We start from the raw sequence: 19089 nt of genomic DNA, 5'->3' as shown, positions 1-19089 counted from the left end.
GAGAATCGTTCGACTCGCGCGAGCTGGTTGCAGCCTCGTTTTTTCTACCAATGAGCCAGTTTTTGCTCGATCAATACCGTCGCAGGATTACTGGCTATAAAACATCCGGTTGACACGCCACTTTTTGCGCTCGTCGGCACTGTGCTCGCTGTTGTTGTCGTGACGCCACCCGCAGCCTCCGATGGCAGATGCTCCCGTACAAGTTCTAACAAGTAAAGCATAATGTCAACTTCGCGCTTTTCCCAGCGCTGACAGCCCGAAGGCTTTCGAGGTACGAGAATAACCTTTAACCTTCAGAGGGCCGGCATTTTTCCCTTGAAATTCGATATTTTTTAGAGGTATTATTTGTGTATATAAATAGTCAGCACATCCGGTGGAGTTTCCGAGTTATCTGTTGACTCCGAAAAGAGCCAGGCTGGCTCTCTAAAGATTGGATCAAAAAACGGTAGCAATAGTCATGTACGTATGTAATAATATTACAACTGCGCAAAGGGTTTTGCAGTGGTCTTTTTTAAATCGTCCTTAAACTTTCGACAGATGCCTGAAAGAATATTAGGTATGTATTTTTGACGGGAGTGTGCGTGACGTTTTAGTCAAGTTTCGAAGTAGGTATTTCGTGAACTTTATAAATTATGGAATACGAATACACAGTGCGTCTGTACCATTCCCTAACGATTCTGAAATAGGATTTCAATCTTCTGGTACGAAGAAAGCGTCGCAAAGCGAGACGTGAAAAGCGAGACAGTTTTCAATGCAGTTCAAAAGCGGTCGTCTAAGAAATGCCTCAACGCAACAGGAAAACGTGGAAAGGAGATACTCAGAACTTCTACAAAGGAACTCTCCGCATTCAGCTAAGAAATTTTTGTCGCATTATAGGTGCGCAAAATATAAAAGTGGACAGTAATTGAAGTAATCGGTATAGCCGAGGCCAGGACTTGGAATCCAGGTATAGATGAAATATCTTTGAAAGCAAAATACTTTTCTTCGTACTGGTGGATAATCAAGTACTCTTTTGATATGAAAAGCAATGGATACATAATACGCGATTTCAGTAATACGTAGCACAATCGTCGACGGCAGACGACAAAGAAACATATCCGTACAGATCCAAGCATTGGTAGTAGTAATTTCGTGTCCCTGAATCGTGTGAAAGTTTTCCTTTTAAAAGTAGGAGTTCCTGGACATGTGCATGATATCAAACTAATCACGATTTCAGTGAACAGCATCGCCCATGACTAAGTAAAACTGTGAGAATCTCAATAGCTGGTGGATGATCGTAAACTCAGACTGAATATTCTCATGCTGCGAACGCGAACACTGCACCGGCGGTAATTTCTTTGGTGTGATAAAAGTGGAACACTGTGTTCACCGGAGTTGCTAAACTACCTCTAAACTTCCACCGAGACTGTTGACGGCATCAAAAGCACGCGGTACCATCTAGAGTTTCATTATAGGTTACGTCTATTTGTGTCAATTGGGTTGGCAGCTGCCTCGCACAATAGGTCAACGCACTGGATCCCTTCTCCAGGAATATTGAACGAGAAGACGTCAGACACAGAGTCCCGGGCAAGTCGGCCTTGCCGTCACTTTGCGAGCTACGTGTGCAAAACTAGGGGATGAGTGAAGCGATGGTTGGCCGAATGGATAGGCTTGTGAAAGGGAGGAAAGACTCTAGAGCTTTTTAAGGAGCTTGGGAGTCTTCAAAGCGTGGATCCGCGCAACGACACACCGACTGAAGAATTTACAGATCCACGAGCTGCTCAACGCAGATGCGAAAGAGGGTGAAGTTAGTGACGTTAACATAACGAACCGTCAAAGAAAAGTTCATTGTTGTCAAATTTTAGAACGACTTTCAGGAAGTTGGCTTTCAAAATTTTGAGTATGTTTTGTTTATTACGGTTTACTAAATTTCGGATAATCCTGAAGTTGCCAAGTAACGATGTTTCCTAAACATGCATTGTTACAGTAACGTTACCAACTTCAACTTTGTTCACCATAGATTCGAGTCCATCAGTGTGAACATGCGCAAGCCTCCTTCCTATATTCCACGATTATGATACGAACGCACAACTCTGTGCCAAGAAACAAACGCTTAAAAAGGCTCCACGAACAAAACGGAAGTATTCAATTTCTCCTCTTGATTGTTATGGGCGAGCGTTTAACGGGATCCGTCATCATCTGGCATTCCACGTGCTTCTCTGTAACGTCCCATTACTTTTTAATGCGAGAACAAAAATTTACGGCGTTTGACACAATCACGTGAGGGATATATGCGATAGATATACGCCTATAAGATGCGATTGTGAACTGTAAACCATTTCAGAGGAAAAAAGGATCGTTGTCATGACTTAGAACGCGAGAATCTACGCGTGCCTCAATGATAAACGTTTGACGAAAAACGTTTTTTCAAGGCAATATATCTGAGTATAACAAAAATTTGATCAAGTATGTAGTAGGAGATACACAAATGCACTTGTTTCTTAAGGTTAATTGATTGGACTGTTTTCGATCAAATACTGTTATCCAGGAGCCTATTTTTTACACACGAAATACGTCTAGATCGAACTAGTTTACAGTGATGTAGACAGCAGATTAGATTTCCAAAACATTCGTGCTGCCTGAATAAAAATTAAGAGTAATCAGGAATGTCGATCGACGATGAGCTGAAGCCTGCATGTAGGGTAAGTTTCTCACGCGAAACTTGTCGGTTCTGTATTAGACTGCAAATCTCACTACATCAACGCGGTTATCTCATAGTCATAAACTTTGGTAGCGTACAACGCTTAGGGTTAGCGTAATTTCCAAGCGTGAGCGAGGCTCGAAACTTGAAAAAAACAATCACGAAGCGCTAAGAATGAGTGAAAAAAGGTGAGAAAACTATGAAAATACGAGGGTTTCTAGATTGACCATTAAAATCGACCAACACATCACGCGTATGTGTACACGTTACTTGTAAATACCACCTGAACTAAGCACATGGAGCGTGGTAAGAAGAGGCGAGGAACACGAGTAAGGCGTAAATGTGCATTGCCAGGAATAGAGGGCTCAGAACTCGACGCGCCGACTCTCGGTTTGTCCAACTAACACCACCGAGCGGTGTTTGAATACGTAAGTAGGCATTAACAAGTTTTAGGGTCACTAAATAATCATGAATAATGCAGCAAGATTCTTGCTGAAGATAGCCCAGTAATTGAAACGGAACAACATTTACTTCATCCGCGTATAGAGTAATTCCCTGTATGTTTCGTTCGGTTTAGGAAATAATCTGCTGTATGTAGTAGAACACTATGTGGGTTCAAAAATGACGACGAAAGATCATCGTGATGTTTCGCTACGCAATAAGAAATGAAAATTAAGGTCACAGTCGAGCTAACTTAAAGCCCCACAGATTTTCGGTCACTTCCGTTTTTCATTGCGAAACAGACCTGTTCATGTCAGGTGACTTCAACAGTTTGTAAACTTGTGCCAACTCGATACGAGGTTTCAGACGATAGTGTAAGAATGTGTGTTCCGTGTATACAATATATGAATGTGAATAAAATAGATGGAGCCATTCCCTTTCACCGCTTAGGTACCTGTTACGTTCTGAGAACTGGATTATATCCAATGAAAACGCGTGCTACGTTGTATGAAAAAATTTCATTGAACAAACGTCATGAACAAAGGAATTTGTAGTGACATTGAGAACACGAATTTTAGTATTGCACTATTAACTTGAGTTCTCACGAAGCTAAATACAGTAAAGTAAGATTAGAACGTGAAGTCATATGAGTTGACTTCAACTCGTTTCAAGTCTTTTGAATTCGTCGAGCCGATTCTAGTCTCCAAACCAGATCGAGAGATCGGATAAGACTGTGCTGCTTGTCTTTTGACTGAACTAAGAGTACGGAAAAAAATACCAAAAAGTTATTAAAGAAATGTAACAACAGACCTCCGAAGTATCGCGGCAGTCTCTCTATAATTGTGTAACAGCTCGTCCTGTGAGTGCGTTATGCATTATTACTTGTTACATTTGTCGTCGGTTGTCGTGGTCTTGAGGTTTTTGATATTCTAGCTACACTAGCAATTACGGAAGAGGTCGAGACCCGAGTGAGCTCTGTGACGCTACGGAGTTTGCGTCCAGAACCATGTAATATATGCCCATAGCGTGCCTAATCTACAATTATGTCAGACCGTGGATGGTAGTATTTTCATTTTCTGTACCGGAATTATTGTATACAAAGAAACCTGTACATATTTTACCAAAAGTATTACGTAATCTTTGGTTGGTACTATTACACGACCGACAATTTTGTCAAGATCATTTTATTTATCCAAGGGCGTCCCTTGTTCTCTCGAAACGAAAACTATTCAAGGACAAATGATATACACATGGTGAACATTGATTCAGAGACGACTAGTTTTTCGACCGAGTCGATTACGTTGGTAACGCAGATTAGGCTGAAAAATTAGTCGTTTCTGAATTAATGTCCACACGTGTACATTGGAGTGCCTCACGAATTCATTAAATCAAATGAAGTAGGTACGGATTATGAAAGACACTGTCGTGATGATTACGTTATTTCCATATAAAATACACTTTTCAACCCATGGTGGACAGTTGGTTCATTCATGGACTGTTTCAAGGACACGATACGAGTTGCAAGCTGGCAATATAAATTCTCAGCGAGCATTTGACTAACAACTGAAGCGGAAGCAGCATGCAACGCGGGAAGGTCATAGGTTGCAAGAAACAATGACTTTCAATAACGCCACTAGCGTTCGCAAGCTGTGTATCCATTGCGAAATCGCGTGTATTTGTATAAAGTAGCGTGGTCTAGAAAGCTGCATTTATGCATTCTCAAATTTTCCCCGATACAATATAATTACGTGATGATAATCGTTGCTCAGTTACCGAATCAATGCCAGCACCGCTATGCTAGATAACACATTTAAGGGATATGTTCTTGATTAGAGCAACCCTCTGAAGAGTACACGTTAGTGGAAGTCAACAGTTTTCTTGAATTGCGACTTAAATATCGAGCAAAATATAAACTGAATCTGAAAAATGGAGCTCGAAACCAAAATTTTCAGCTTCAACATCGTTTTTGCCTCAGCTTTTTAATCTGAATCTTACGCAAAGTTACAGCGCGCAGCGTTTCAAAGTTGAACATATTTCGGTCAACAACGGGAGGGGGTTTTAATTTTTTCCGCGAGTGTATCATCATCAAGAGTATCTTGCGTTTGATCAACGTTTCCGATAGCGCTGTGGACAGGCTGGTAATTCAACTTGGTTGTTGGCTTTGCGATAGATTTTTCGTTAAGCATCTACTACAGACCTCCCCTTACCCACCTTCGATCTATTAGAAAGTTTCAAGAGTCAGAGGCACGTGATTGAAATTCCATTCGCGTGTCGTTGTAGGCGGCAGATCGTTGTACGCCAGTACCGTAGTTACTACCTTTAGTATAATATACGAGAGACCAGATACACGTCCACTGCTTCTCAGTGAACCTGTATCCCTGTAGTGCCTGTCTCGCAGCCAGCTGCTCCCGCAAACTCGCAAAAGTGTGACTCGAGAGTACGGATTGAGCGTGCAAAACACCTTGGAGCCGTCTCAGTTACGCCGGTGGTAAGATATCCGTGAACTTTGATAAGCTGCTCTTAAGATTCAAGCTAAGGTACCCGAAGGGGAAAAACGTGTTTCCAGAGTAGTAAAAACGCCGAGTGTCAGGTTATTGGCATTAATGAAATACTGGTACAACGAACTTTATCGCGACATATTAATCCCACTACATTTTCAGGGTAACACACAGTATCGAACAAGCTGAGTCAACGCGTTCATCGTTCGTTCAACGAACATACTTCTCTGCATACACGGAGGAGGCGTGAAAGTAGCGGTGAATTGATTAAACTTGCACGGTTTAATGAATCGTTGCCATCTTGACGATCAATTTGCGAACGAGGATTCACCTTCGTCTAGGTTTACCTTGCTCGTACGCCAATAATCTAGAAATATAACGGTACAACTGCCATACCCCGCAGGTATACTTAGGTACTTTCTTTTCAGGCTTCCTGACTCGGTAGTCACATCAAAATTGCAGTCGTTGTTGCTGTACGAGCGAACACAGACATGCACGCTTATGAGCAGGTTTATTTGAAGTACGCAAGGCGCAGCCGATAGCCCAAGGGGCAGTTTTGTCCTCGAATAACGTGCCGCCCCTCCCAGGTAGACGCTCACCTCGATATTCCTGGAGTACACCACGTGTATTGTGTATGTAGGACGACTCGATCGGATTTAATTATTAACGCCTGGGTTTGTGCTCTACGTATGGATGGCGGTTCGTTATTACCGCTCGTAAGTGATCAGCGCTATAATTACGTGCCGTAAATCAATGAGGGGGAGGAGGGGGAGAGAGAGCTGATTGAAAAGTCCCGATAAATCAAAGGGCCAGAGAGCGTACGCTGCCGGCTTCTGGCTGCTGTTGCTGCTACCGTTGACCGATGGCATTAGTACGACATTTCGACGTGGAAATTTGTATGACAAGAATCGCATGAACCGGTTATAGGCAGCCAACTGGGCATGTCTCGAACCTTGGTGACTCTGCGTTGTTTTATTGTTACACAGAGCAACCCTGTATAAACAAACTTTGCGTGGAATCTGCTGCATTACTTTTTTTGTACTGAAAAAAACACGTAGTGTGAAAATTCTTTCGGAAAGGTACGAAGAAGGTTTAGGCGATGATCGAAATCAATTGTGGATTCCAGAGTAAAAGAAAAGATGGATTCAACTGAGGTGAAATTTCTTTTAAAACGACTTGTGAATTTTCTTGGATATGACGATTTTTCACAGCCTTTAAGAAAAACAATATACTTGCTATGGTAGCAATGGATTGTTTTTTGGTTAGTGTGCGGTTCTCAAATTGTGTTGCAACGTCGCCTCAAGGCGTTTATGCGTGACCGGTCTGCGAGATGACGAAAAGTTAGAGCAAACGAGATATCTATATGTAACGCACTACCAGTCAATAAATGTTGTTTCAATAGTAACCAGGCTACTTATTCAATATGAACTAACACAACAATTAGCAATGCGAATATATTTTTTTCATCTAAATAATCTTATTTCCAATACACAATTATACATCCCTAACGTAACTTATTAGGTGTCAAATGAACTTTCGCAAAAATAATAACTTCTGTCAAGTTCACACTCTTATCGGTACGACCAAAAGTAGCAAAATCGATTCCTGAGAGATATCAAGATGGAAATACGCGGGGACTCTCAAGCTCAGTAGTAATATTTCACGAAGTTGAAGTTAGTAACGTTACCGTAACGAAACATTGAGAAAAATGCCTATTTTTTTATTTTTACAATGATTTTGAAGGAACAAAGATTTCCAAATATGATTAGATGATGTTTTGTTTTATTACGGTTTGCGGAATTTCAAAAAGTTCCAAAATGAAGAAATAATGGTTTTTCCTCAGCATGAATCGTTACGATGACTTTACTAACTTCGACATGATAATATTTCGGAAGGGTACAATTTTAATCAATATACAGACTACTGAGTAATAAGTAAGCTTTTTTTTAATCATGATAATAGCAAATTCCTTAAAGTTTTATCAAGGCTTTAGTCATATGTTTGCCCATGATCGGCCATGTGAACTATTGTAATTTATATATTCTGATTTCAATACGTTCTCAGATTTGAGTCCCTCAATATAATTGTGCTACTTAAATAGTCCTTCGTCACAGCTCCAACAGAATTTTCGTACGAGAGAATGATATTTCATAGGAAGAGAGAGAGAGAGATGGTAAAGAAGACTTCTACCAAGACGGGTAAAAGCTCAGCGTTAGATAGGCCTTTCCGATTTTCGTTCATTTGATTGAGTTTGAGGAACTGAGAGAAAACAGCACAATAAGCTCGACTTCGGCTGTCTGCTTTTCTTGCTGCTGAATATCATGATACGCCTGATAGCGGAAGGCTTCCGCAATGATTTTATTCAACTTTAAAATCAGGATAACGGTAATTGAGATCGAGGCTAAGGTTAAGGTTGAAACGCACAGTGCGAGTTTGGGCGCTCATTGTAATGCATGGAACTCGTGGGGCGGTGATTGCGGGCTTCATCCAATTGATCGAGTTGGTATATCACAAAGGGATTTCATCACGACGTCACTCGGTTACGGACAACTAGCGATCTTATCTCTCTTCAATCGGGTTTTGGAGTTTAAATAGCAGCGTCCTACCAGACCAACAATGGTTAGAAACTCAAACGGTCGACTCTGCGCCCAGAGAAGCATGTATTTTTGCGCAACCACGGCCAGGCGAGCTCAAGTATAGACATAAACGGGATGAATTATTGCGAAAGGATCACGGCAGACACGACCATTGAGAATGAGAACTAGCCCACCAATTATCCTTACAATTACTAGTAACTGAACACTGAACGTCGAACGAACTGCGCACAGAGATGAAACCAAATTCACCTTCTTTTGTGTGATAGCCATAGTCATAATGATGCACAGTAATGCTATTATTTTTGACACTCGGCATCTGGTTTCGGAAAATTTCGACACCTGTAACCCAAAACTTGCAAATCTATACCGATTGCTAACGAACGAGTTCGGATTACAGAAATGAAAAATTTCCAAAATGGTTGTAACGTTCAAGTTACGATTTAGATTGTAGTCTATTACGGGTGGTAATTGCAACAGAAATGAATCGTTCCTGATGGTGTGGCAGAAAAATCAAGCTGCTTTGTAATATGATTGCTTTGAAATCAAGGGCGTGTTCGCTTGTTGAAATCGCAAACTACTTTTGAAAACAGTCACTGTAAAGTCGCTTGAAATCACGGATAATTCCGTGAAATCGCGTGAAATTATTTGAAATCACGCGTAATCGATTAAAATCACGTAAAATCTATTGAAATCGCATAATATCGTACATTTATTTACTTCTTGAAATCGTAAACTACTTTGGAAAGCAGTCACTCTCAAGTTGCTTGGAATCCCTTGAAATTGCTTATCGCTCAATCTATGAGTGAATACCACTTCGTTTCAAATGTACAAGACCCTGCTTCTAGATTTGCAGCAGACTGATTGTGAAACGAAAGACGGAAATCACTCGAGTAAATCTATCGGAGGCTCGAGCAAAACTTTCTTACTATAGAAAGCATCATTTCCATACACAGAAATTTTCAAAATGACCACATAGTCGGTGTATTATATTTTTCACGCGTCCAATTGTGAGACAACCGTTGTGTTCCAGGCTCTTACGTACATTGACAGAGTTTTCTGCAATATAACAGTGCGATTAGATTCGCGTAAAATTTTCATAGTCTCTAAATTACATACCAATACGTGTGTCTGCAACGATGTCACGATGAACATACATGCCAGGTGAATGAATAAATGATCGAAAAGTGAAGACGCGAAATTTGACCAATGTTTCGAAGGAGGCATCCGTGCAAAACGCCTCGCGGAGTCGGCATTTATGACACGGTACATAATTAATGTTAGTAGGTTTGAATAATGCAGACGGCTCACGCGGGAGCAATTCATCCGGACGTCGGTACGCGTGTCATTGTATGGCCTAATAAAGTAGGTAAAGCAATTACCTTTGCCAGCGACGAAGACTCGCCGCGACTCGTTGGCCGTGAACATCCAATGAGTACACACGTTATAAATGTACGTGTCCGTTTATGTAGAACGCCGCGTATAGAGAGGGGGGCGCTAACTCCCACCTGGCTATTGGTGGCGATACTGTTCGAGCGGCTTTCTGCCCATTTACAATACATGTGTGCTAATTTTCAATCGCAGGTTGAATTCTCTCGCCCTATTTTTCGATTAATTCAGGTATGCCTCGTCGCAAACGAGTACAAGCTTTGAAAAACCTGTAGCGAATAATTGGGTTGCAGGAATAACATCGATATGTAGAAATGCGATAAGATAACCGGCTAAAATCAACCCTAGAACGGCAAAGTTATATATTTTTTTATTTTTTTTTTACCTATTTTAGTAACGGGGGTGAAAGAATCCCCCAATCTCGTAAATTCCATCTCTCGGGTACATCATATCGTTAAGGGTCCTATGGAGTATCATTTTCTTCATTTTTTGAATAAAGAATCACGTGGGTCAAAAAACTTTTTACGTAAGTTTCAAAAAAGTGTGAATTATGGTCGGTGTCTCAAGTCGAAAACGTAAACTGTTCTCTTGTAGCGGAAACATTAAATTCACGTTGGGTGTTTTTTCAACCCCCGTTACCGTCCTAGTGTTAATATGAAAAAACTGATTAGAGGTGATAAAATGAGATGAAGAAACCTGATTTATACGGTATTGTCGAGCCGTCGGGACAAGTCAACGCTTCGACCAATTATAAATAGAAATTAAATGCGAGGTACTTGGCAGATCCGTCAGTGTCTCGATTCGTCGTTTGGTGCACGGTTCATTTGAAAATAATGTCGTTGTTCACGAGCATGGTGAGTGAATCATAATTATCCGCCGTGTAACAAGCCATAAAAACACATGCGATTAGAACTCGAACTGTTTTTTATATCTTATATTAGGCACCGCTGCATGCCCAACATAAAAGTTGATTGTTTCACAGAATTGTTGAAGAGAAAAAAAAATATTGTAAAATTTATAGTGCGACCAGTATCACGCGGATGACGACATACGTTTATTATCCTCAGAAAAATTCACGCGACAAAATTTCTGTTGTAAGCAATTCTTACTGGAGGGACTGCCACGTTTTTTATCTTTTTTTTTTTTTTCTTCGCTGATGTTACTCCAGTTTTTTTCACCGCGACTTTTCGATTTAGTAAATTGGACTATCGATCTAGCGGCTGACAGGATTGCAGCAGTACTTAATCATATTAGAAATTATTCGTAGGATCTTTAACTTATAACATAGAACGGAAGATCGCCGTGATCTAAAACATTGAAAATCTGTTTTTACTACGTTAGTAAAAAAGTGTCTACTTAATGACTATGATCAGAACGTTTTATTTTCAATTACCAACCTCTGCTTCAGTGGAATGCTACGCATATTTCAATGAGATGGCGCGTAAAAAATCGCGGGAAAATTATAAATAATCTGAATATCTCTAACTCCACATCGGCATTAGAACGAAAATAGCCAACGCAGAGACGCGGCAGCAGTAGACTAAGTAACAAAGACCTCGGAGGCGGGCATAGTTGCATGTGTGGAAATTGAAGCGTGGAATTGCTCAAGCAGAAGTTACAGAGGTAAATGAAAGCAAGGAGAATGTCCTCACGAGGTTAGCTACGCTCCATTAATTTTATTACAAACGAGTCATGCGTGCAAGCTCTCTTCATCTCAATCGATACCGAAGAGCTGTTGTTCTTACGGTTGTGTGGAACCGCCAATACATAGTTATACAAACCCATTGTTTATATTTCGTTGAAAAACGAAAATGAAACCGTAGCCATCGGCGTAGTTGCCAGTTTTCAGAAAGACTTCCATTTTTTTTTTTTTTTTTTCTTCTCTTTCTTACAGATCCATTGATGACGACTCGTTTCATTCTTCAGCACAATCATGAACACTCTCTCTCTCCAAAGTTGAACAAAACTTTGCCTACGGAAGTTCTGACAGTGAGTAAACGTCTCCCGTCGTCTCACCGACTAGTGCTGAAGCTTTTCGAATAGTTTTCAGCTACTTCCACCGCAGAAAGTACCCGGTTACTTCCGACGGAGTGACGTGGAACTATTTATCCTGCAAAATTTCAGTTCACCGACAATAAGAAGACTCGATCAATAAGTATGACGAAGCTGACACTTCTTTCGCTAGTTGAGTCCAAATACAAGAAAATCATTTGGCAGATTGATCAGGAAATAGCGATTTTTGCCTGAATCTAATCGACGTTACCATGCTGATATTTCAACAGCTCAATTCAACCTTCATTTGCATTTTCATAATATCGTTATGTAGTCGCTTAGCAGTTGACGGAAGTCTTTCGTACATACATCAGTCAAGGGTTTTTTTTGTTTTCGAGTGTACCTACAATAATATCATTCGTCATGAGGACGGCATTGAGTTGTCGGAAAACATACTACCTATGATACGGGGCGTTGTGAAAGAGACATGGGTTTAGAAATGATTCGAAGGTTCATTCCTAATCGCAGTCCGTTCGTCACAGCAGAAATTACGTACAGCGAGCAAGAGCGTACGAATGAATACTTTCAGAGACTCGGGCATGCGCGTGAAATGCTCGCGAAATGCGTGTAAATCGTGTAATCTGAAAGTGACGTATCAACGGCAATCGGTAGGGGCGCGCTTGTTTGCAGGCAAAAAGCGGGGCGGACTGATTAATGGCCGGCGATGTCCATTATTCATCACATTAACCTGTGGCAAGTCATGAAAACGTGTCGTTTTGCATCAAGTGTGGAATCAATCGCTCTCCGGCGCACACGCGACCGGCATTGCCTAATACAGACTGCGTTAAATGAACATGGGATGCAGGTTTGAGGTCGTGAATATACAGAGTGCCGACTACACGAGCAGCATATAATAATATCCTCGTACATGGACCATACAAAGTTTTTGTCCGTATTGACAGTACGATTTTCTGCCGCGTACGTGAATGACGTTGTAGGGAACTTTGAATTTGTTGGTTTACTTAGGTGGAATGTTAATTAACAACCGTGATTGCAAGAAATTGACCGAAACGTATGACGATGAGTCAAATGTTCGCGTAGCGACAAAAAATGAGAAACTAGTTTCGAACTTTTACTTATAAGAAGGTGTAAAATTTTTTAATCAAAGAAAAACATGGAGTCAACGAACGAGAAAAAATCCCAACAAAAAATCAAAGAAGTAATGAGACTTATAAATTCATAGCTAACTTGTAACTAATAGCGTAACAATGCCAAATAATTGAGCGATTTACTGGCTAAATGTGAAATGCAGAACTGTACTAAAACTAATCACGTATGAATATGAAAAAAAAAAAACATACAATGCAGGCTATTGGAGAAATAATCTGCCTAATTCCACCATTAATAATTACCAAGGTCTGATCCGCTAAATGCGATACTCTTCACTTGTGTAACATTCGAGAACTAGTGGGGAAATATCATTTTATCAAGGGCCATTCAAGTATTAGCTAACACATTGTTTAAAAATTTTTGCATCCTACTCCTAGTGATAACGATTAGTAACGTTTGCTGATTGTGCCCACTAATGTTTTTTAACGTTAGCTAACGCTTTTTGAAAAATTTTATTGGCAAATCGATTCATTACCTGAGAATAACACGTACATGTGCCATTTATAGTCACATCCTGTTCAATTTATTCCTACTTTATTAAATATTAACTATTATTCATTGTTAATACACATTAACATGTTTTTCAATACATAAATTCATTATTCGTTGAGTATTAAATACATTATACAGTGTCTTTTTTCTTAAATGCATGCAATAAACATTATATTTGCTAAGATATTATTTTTTAGCAATTCATGCATTTATAACACATCCTCTTGAAGAAATTTTCTAATTTTTATCCAGCAGGCAGAAAAGTGCACTTTGAGCACGCACTTCGAATTTCCTATGTTAGCTAATGCTTGCTTGGAATGCCTACTACTTTCGGGTAACATTTGACAATGATTCTCTGAACGTTAGCTGATACTTGAATAGCCCTTTACGTGAATTAGTGAGGGCCTTTCCTCCGAAAATAGTTTCACGTATGAAAACCGAAAATAAGTTATTTGAGCTTTAGAGGAATTGAGTTCTAACCGAATGACCTTAAAACATTTCTTTTCAACACCTGTTTGAAAAGCTCTATTTTCGAATCCTGTAGAGCGTGCGTAAGGTGTACCATTTCCGAAGTGCGGTAAAGCAACGTTGGCGCATGCGCACATCTGAAATTCTATATTTTTCACACTAGAGCTTCCTTTGACGCACGCGCACTTTCGAATAACTCAATTTTACGCACAGTGGCATCTTCGGCGATTCTGAAATCAAATTTTCCTTCCCAGTTATTGGAAAAAAATAACAGTACATCTGACCTGTAGGACTGCAGTGCACGTTTGAGTTTATGCTATTTACTATTTTCAATGATGATAAAAATGACGAGTTCATCTGTTTCTTAACAGAACAAGTTCTCGTTGGTATCCTTTTATCGCTAGTATCAATGCAACGCTACGTGAAAGCTTTCAATCGCGGAGTAAGAAATGTCAAAATAGGCTGTAAATATACCTGTTTTTGTAAAGAATTAGCCAACGATTATAATTGTGGAATCCAAGTGAGTCGCCATTTCGTAAACAGAATCACTGGTTTGTCTGATATACAATAAATTACCAATCAAGCGGTTACAATTGTGTTTCGTGTTTCTTTTTGGTTTACCGAAAAAATTAATCTTTCCTTTCCTATAAATTATGCAGACTTGAATGTAGGTCACAGATTTTCCCGAACACGACTACGTATGTGTAATTGAAAACATTTGACAAATCGAACCGTAGGCTGTACTGTAAAGCATCGCGATATTCCATGCCAAGGGAGGAAAAATCTCGTAACCGTGTATACATGTATATATTTTGTCCACACTGCATTATTCAAAAGGCAGAGTGTGCCCGAATAATATCATTCAGCGACAGTGATAAATGGCTGCTTGATATACATATATATATTCATTCATACGCACGCTATTTCTTATCAGGAGACGATATCGCAAACCGAATTGACAAAGAAACCTGTGGCTTTCCACAAAATCGAATTTTTCTTTTTTACCAACGCAGGTTACATTTTGCGTTTCACTTTAACCCTTATGTTAGTAACCGGGTACCCGGGTACCCACCGCGGTGTATCTGTGTGAATAGCTTAAAGAAAGTTCAATATTTCATTTTAAGCTCTCAAATCGTCGTTATTTAACTTGAAAGAAATCTAGTTGTGAGTTCATTTAATTGATTTATTTTTTATTTATTTTTTTTAAATAAGCTTAAACTCCAGCCATCGCCCCATTAGCAACCGGGTACCCGGGTACCCACAGTGGAAAGCATAGGAAATAAATTGAATTTAATTTCTATAAATGCATGCAACTAAATTTTATTAAAAAATATTACATTTTTTTTATAATTAATGACATTGAAGGCATTGTACACGATTAACTGAGTGCTCGTCACATACAGGTTGGTGACAATTGGCACAAGCCTTACGTGTCTTTCGCCGTCTTCTTATTGGCAAAGCATTGCAGACATGGCAAGATCCTGTAACCATTTTCCTTCCGGTTTTATCTTTTGGAGTCTCTGGACCAGGATTTACCACGACTGTTTCTGTCAGTGCTTGGCCTAAAATACTTTGAATGGCAATCTTTGTTGAGAAATGGCGCATTATTTGTGGATTTGCGGTACGATGTTCAATCATCGGCAATGCTAGTTCTTCACTTAGCTTACGCATAAATTGACGACGTTCTGTCGTTTTTTTGGCAATCATTTTATTATTTTCATAATAAATTATATATGCCGCAAGTGAAGAAATGTCTAGCATGTTGAAAAACATTGCCATTGGCCATCTCGAAGATCGTCGTTGGCTGGTGTATCTCCGCAACATTTGGTCCATTGTGTCGACGCCAGCTTTATATTTATTAAAAAAATTTATTATTTCTGGTTTTTTTTTAGCGTCATCACCAACTGATGCATCTGAATGCATTGTAGACATCAGAATGACAGCTTTATTTTTTTTAGGAACGTAAGAACACATGGTAACCTTTTCGTGAAATCCAAAAACTGTCGAATACTGCTCCCGTGTCTTATTTGCTCCCATAACACTAGGGATGTAAGGTTTATTTTTTTTTACCGTGCCAACAACAGTCATATTCCACGATAACAAATGTTTAGCAACTGGCAGAGTAGTAAAGAAGTTATCCATGCAGATATTTCTACCACTACCTCGGTACGGAGCCGCCAATTCTTTCACTACTCTTTCACCCTGATTCTTTTCTCGAGTGTTATCTGTTTTACCAGTGTACATAATCCCTTTCAAAGGATATGCGTTCTCTGCATCACAAATCCACCAGATCTTTATACCATATTTAGCTGGTTTCGATGGTATATATTGAGTAAACCCAGTACGGCCACGGTATGGATATAGTTGTTCATCAATCGTCAAGTTTGCGGTTGGTTTGTACATCTGAGCTAAATTGGAATTCAACATTGTCCACACATCACGAATTGGAGCTGCCTTGTCTTTTTTTTTACGTTCACTTCGAGTATTACTGTCATCGAATCTCAAAAAACGCAGAATATTATGGAATCTCGCCAATCCCATCGTCGCGCGATACAGTGGATAAGAATTGGAGTGCCACATGTCAAAAGTATGGTCTGTATTTGAATTATTTGCGCCAGCACAAATCAAGATACCGAAGAACGAATAAATTTCGGGTATTGTAACGGGCTTCCATTGATGCTGTGAGTTTGGATGGTCAGCGTTATATTCTTGGAAAATGGTTTCAGCTTTCTTGTTAGTGTGACGGACGATTATATCAACCATTTCGTGAGTAAACATTTTTTTGAAAGTCTCACTAATTGACAACGTTTCCGTACTGCGATGAGGCCCACTCCGCTGGCGTACAACATTATGAGCTGCGGTCTGATGCTGAGTTGGTGGAGTTTTGTTCCACACTGTCTTATCTTTCGCAATAAAACTTTCAGATGGTTCTTGAGCTCGTCCTAAAATAATAATAACAACATAAATTAATTATTTAAGAAAAAAAATTAGTATTCCAATCATTGTTAAAAACGAATATTTTATTACCTTCAGGCTCAGCAGTTTCTACTTCATTGTCGTCATCCTCACTCTCGCTATTCTCAACCTCTTCTTCTACTGCTGAATTCCCTTCAGCGATTTCTCCTGTATCTTCAGAATCTTCTGATTCGTCATGCCCTGAATTAGCTTTTTGATTTAAAATTTGACGTCTAGCTATATTTGCTGGAATCCAGTCTTCGTCATCACTGTCAGAAACCCCGCTCGAATCTCTGTCATGTTCTCCAAGTAGTTTTTTCAAATATTCATTTCTTTCGGTTGCACTTAATCTAATAAATTAAATATTATATGATATAAGTCGTAAATAATTTTATTACACAAAATTGTAATTAAAATATTTACAAATGTTAAATATATGTAACGTTTATTTACCTAGCATATTCAGCTCTCGATAGTTGTTCCATAACTTTATTTTTCACTGTGAAGAGAACACCATAAATAAAACACGTCTGACTTCACCAAAAATCTGTTGCGTACTAAAAAATGCTCGAATCTAGTGCGCGATAGAAAACGAAGAAATAACCTTGAGTTTTTCTCTCTCTCCAACGGCATCTGCTCGGCTCCGAACAATAAAAACCGGCCGACTACCTGGAGTGCCCCAAATACGTTTCAGATGTCATTCACAACTCTACGTTGTTATTATTTTTTTTTTGTTTACATTGTCACTTACTATTAATATTGCAAGAAAAAAATATTTTGGAAAAAAATTTTTTAATAAAAGAAACAAAATTTTTAATACTCAGAATTGTGGGTACCCGGGTACCCGGTTGCTAAAAGACGTCGGTAAAGTTGGTTACTAACATAAGGGTTAAAACAACTTGTCGACTATTCGGATTTTAGAATATAGCTAAAGAATTTTGACATCACCGCGTCGCATTCGACCTGCATTAAGCGATAATAACGTCAAGTGAATTCTGCTGTGCACCTTTTGTTTCCGTGACAAACTGCCCGAGTGAAAAACCGCTTTGCACCGGGAATGCCGACCGTAACGTCAGCGCCGTGACGTGAGCTGCAGAAACGCGAATAGAGTGTAGAGATGGAAACAATGAAAGAGCGAGCAGCGAGCAAAGAAAGCGTCGAGCGATGACTGGCTCGCGTATTACGGTGTCGGCACCAGGTTCTTGCATAACCAACAATCGGTGAAGGAAAACAGCTGTTAAGGTGGTTACTTGACGTTGAGGAGTCTTGTCGTTACTGGGATACATCGGGAACTTGTAAGGATATCGTCGGAGTATCCGAGTTGACGGAATCAGATTACGCACTTCAGCTAAACTAATTACACCTGTACACCATATGTTCCAGATGGGAACCAACTGCACGATCGCTGCATGATCTACAGATTCTAGGTAAGTTCGTGGAAATCGGTATTCTCGATGGAGTTATGGTTAATTTGATATCACGTATAAGCGCATAGTAAATTACGGAATACATCCCTCACAAGTACAATGTACAGAGTGAGGGTGTCAAACGTCCATTAAATATCAAATTTCCTGATATTTCCCGATTTTCCAGGACTCATTTCAAACTAACTTCTTAGTCTGAAAGGTTCATTCTTCTAATTTCTGGAATAAAATTTTTCGCATTTTACTCGTGTTTCAAATCGTTGCCGTTTTTCTTGGCCCACCCTGTATATTGCTGCTACTTGGTGTAGAGATAAATTAATCCAGACGACTTTCAGCGGTAAGATCAAAGATTAGTTACGACTTGTACAATCCAAATTACACCGCAACGATCTTTTGACATTTTCATATCTTTATCTGGACTCTGGCCGGTGCTGAATTTCTTTCATACTTCCACCGCAATGTAACCTAAGGTAATCTACCCAAACCAGACAAAATTTAAGTGCATATCAAGAAGATACCCTCGATCTTCCCGAAAATCGTATAAAAACTAGTCGAAAATGTATTCGTCAGTTGAAAATGCCCACGCTAAATATTCAAGGTCTCTCGTCCAAGTCCGTCAAAGCCCCGATGGTTATCAGTGACCCGGTGGCAAGACCATCGCTGGTAGTTATCAGGACCGAGCAGAGACCATCGAGCAAAGTCCTGTGTCAACATTGAATTCGAGAAGTCATACAGACACACATGCCGATCTCCGTGTCCGAATCCACCCCACCCGGAGGCTGTATGAATAATTCAAAGAGGATGAACTGGGCCCGATTTGAGCGAAGCGCTCCGGCGTCTCAGGATTCGATTGATTCCGCGGCGAATATCCGCAGCGGCCGGTTCTGAATATAACTCGTTCACGAATATATATCAGAGATGAATGCGATGATACGCGTTTGGATCGCGGAAAGATTACCAGACGCGATAAGACGAGGCGGCGGCAC

General features: G+C 39.9%; 2 protein-coding genes and 1 long non-coding RNA gene across 5 annotated transcripts in view; 1 reads left to right on the top strand and 2 right to left on the bottom strand.

The window, feature by feature from the left end:
- Nucleotides 1–19089, bottom strand: part of LOC107227623 (CCR4-NOT transcription complex subunit 6-like) — a 505041-nt gene that overhangs the window by 401631 nt on the left and 84321 nt on the right. The gene's annotated exons all lie outside the window — the stretch shown is intronic.
- LOC124294841 lies at nucleotides 5445–6276 on the top strand. The gene is made up of 3 exons (XR_006904782.1): nucleotides 5445–5609; nucleotides 5782–5973; nucleotides 6048–6276. It is a non-coding gene; the product is annotated as an uncharacterized LOC124294841 (long non-coding RNA).
- On the bottom strand, nucleotides 15029–17200 carry LOC124294835 (piggyBac transposable element-derived protein 4-like). The gene is made up of 3 exons (XM_046742284.1): nucleotides 17133–17200; nucleotides 16752–17029; nucleotides 15029–16666 (listed from the first exon to the last, which is right to left on the bottom strand). The coding sequence occupies exons 1-3, from the start codon at nucleotides 17162–17164 to the stop codon at nucleotides 15075–15077; spliced, it is 1902 nt and encodes a 633-aa protein (XP_046598240.1). The 5' UTR covers nucleotides 17165–17200; the 3' UTR covers nucleotides 15029–15074.

The sequence above is a fragment of the Neodiprion lecontei genome, chromosome 1, assembly GCF_021901455.1.
Source record: "Neodiprion lecontei isolate iyNeoLeco1 chromosome 1, iyNeoLeco1.1, whole genome shotgun sequence".
Lineage (NCBI taxonomy): Eukaryota > Metazoa > Arthropoda > Insecta > Hymenoptera > Diprionidae > Neodiprion > Neodiprion lecontei.
This window is presented reverse-complemented; position numbering and strand designations above follow the sequence as displayed.

Coding starts and splice junctions, on each gene's coding strand:
- LOC124294835 (XM_046742284.1), bottom strand. CDS start 17,164: ATGGAACAACTATCGAGAGCTGAATATGCTAG. Junction 17,030..17,132: donor TCGAGAGCTGAATATGCTAG/GTAAATAAACGT, acceptor TTAATTTATTAG/ATTAAGTGCAACCGAAAGAA. Junction 16,667..16,751: donor AGAAACTGCTGAGCCTGAAG/GTAATAAAATAT, acceptor TTATTATTTTAG/GACGAGCTCAAGAACCATCT.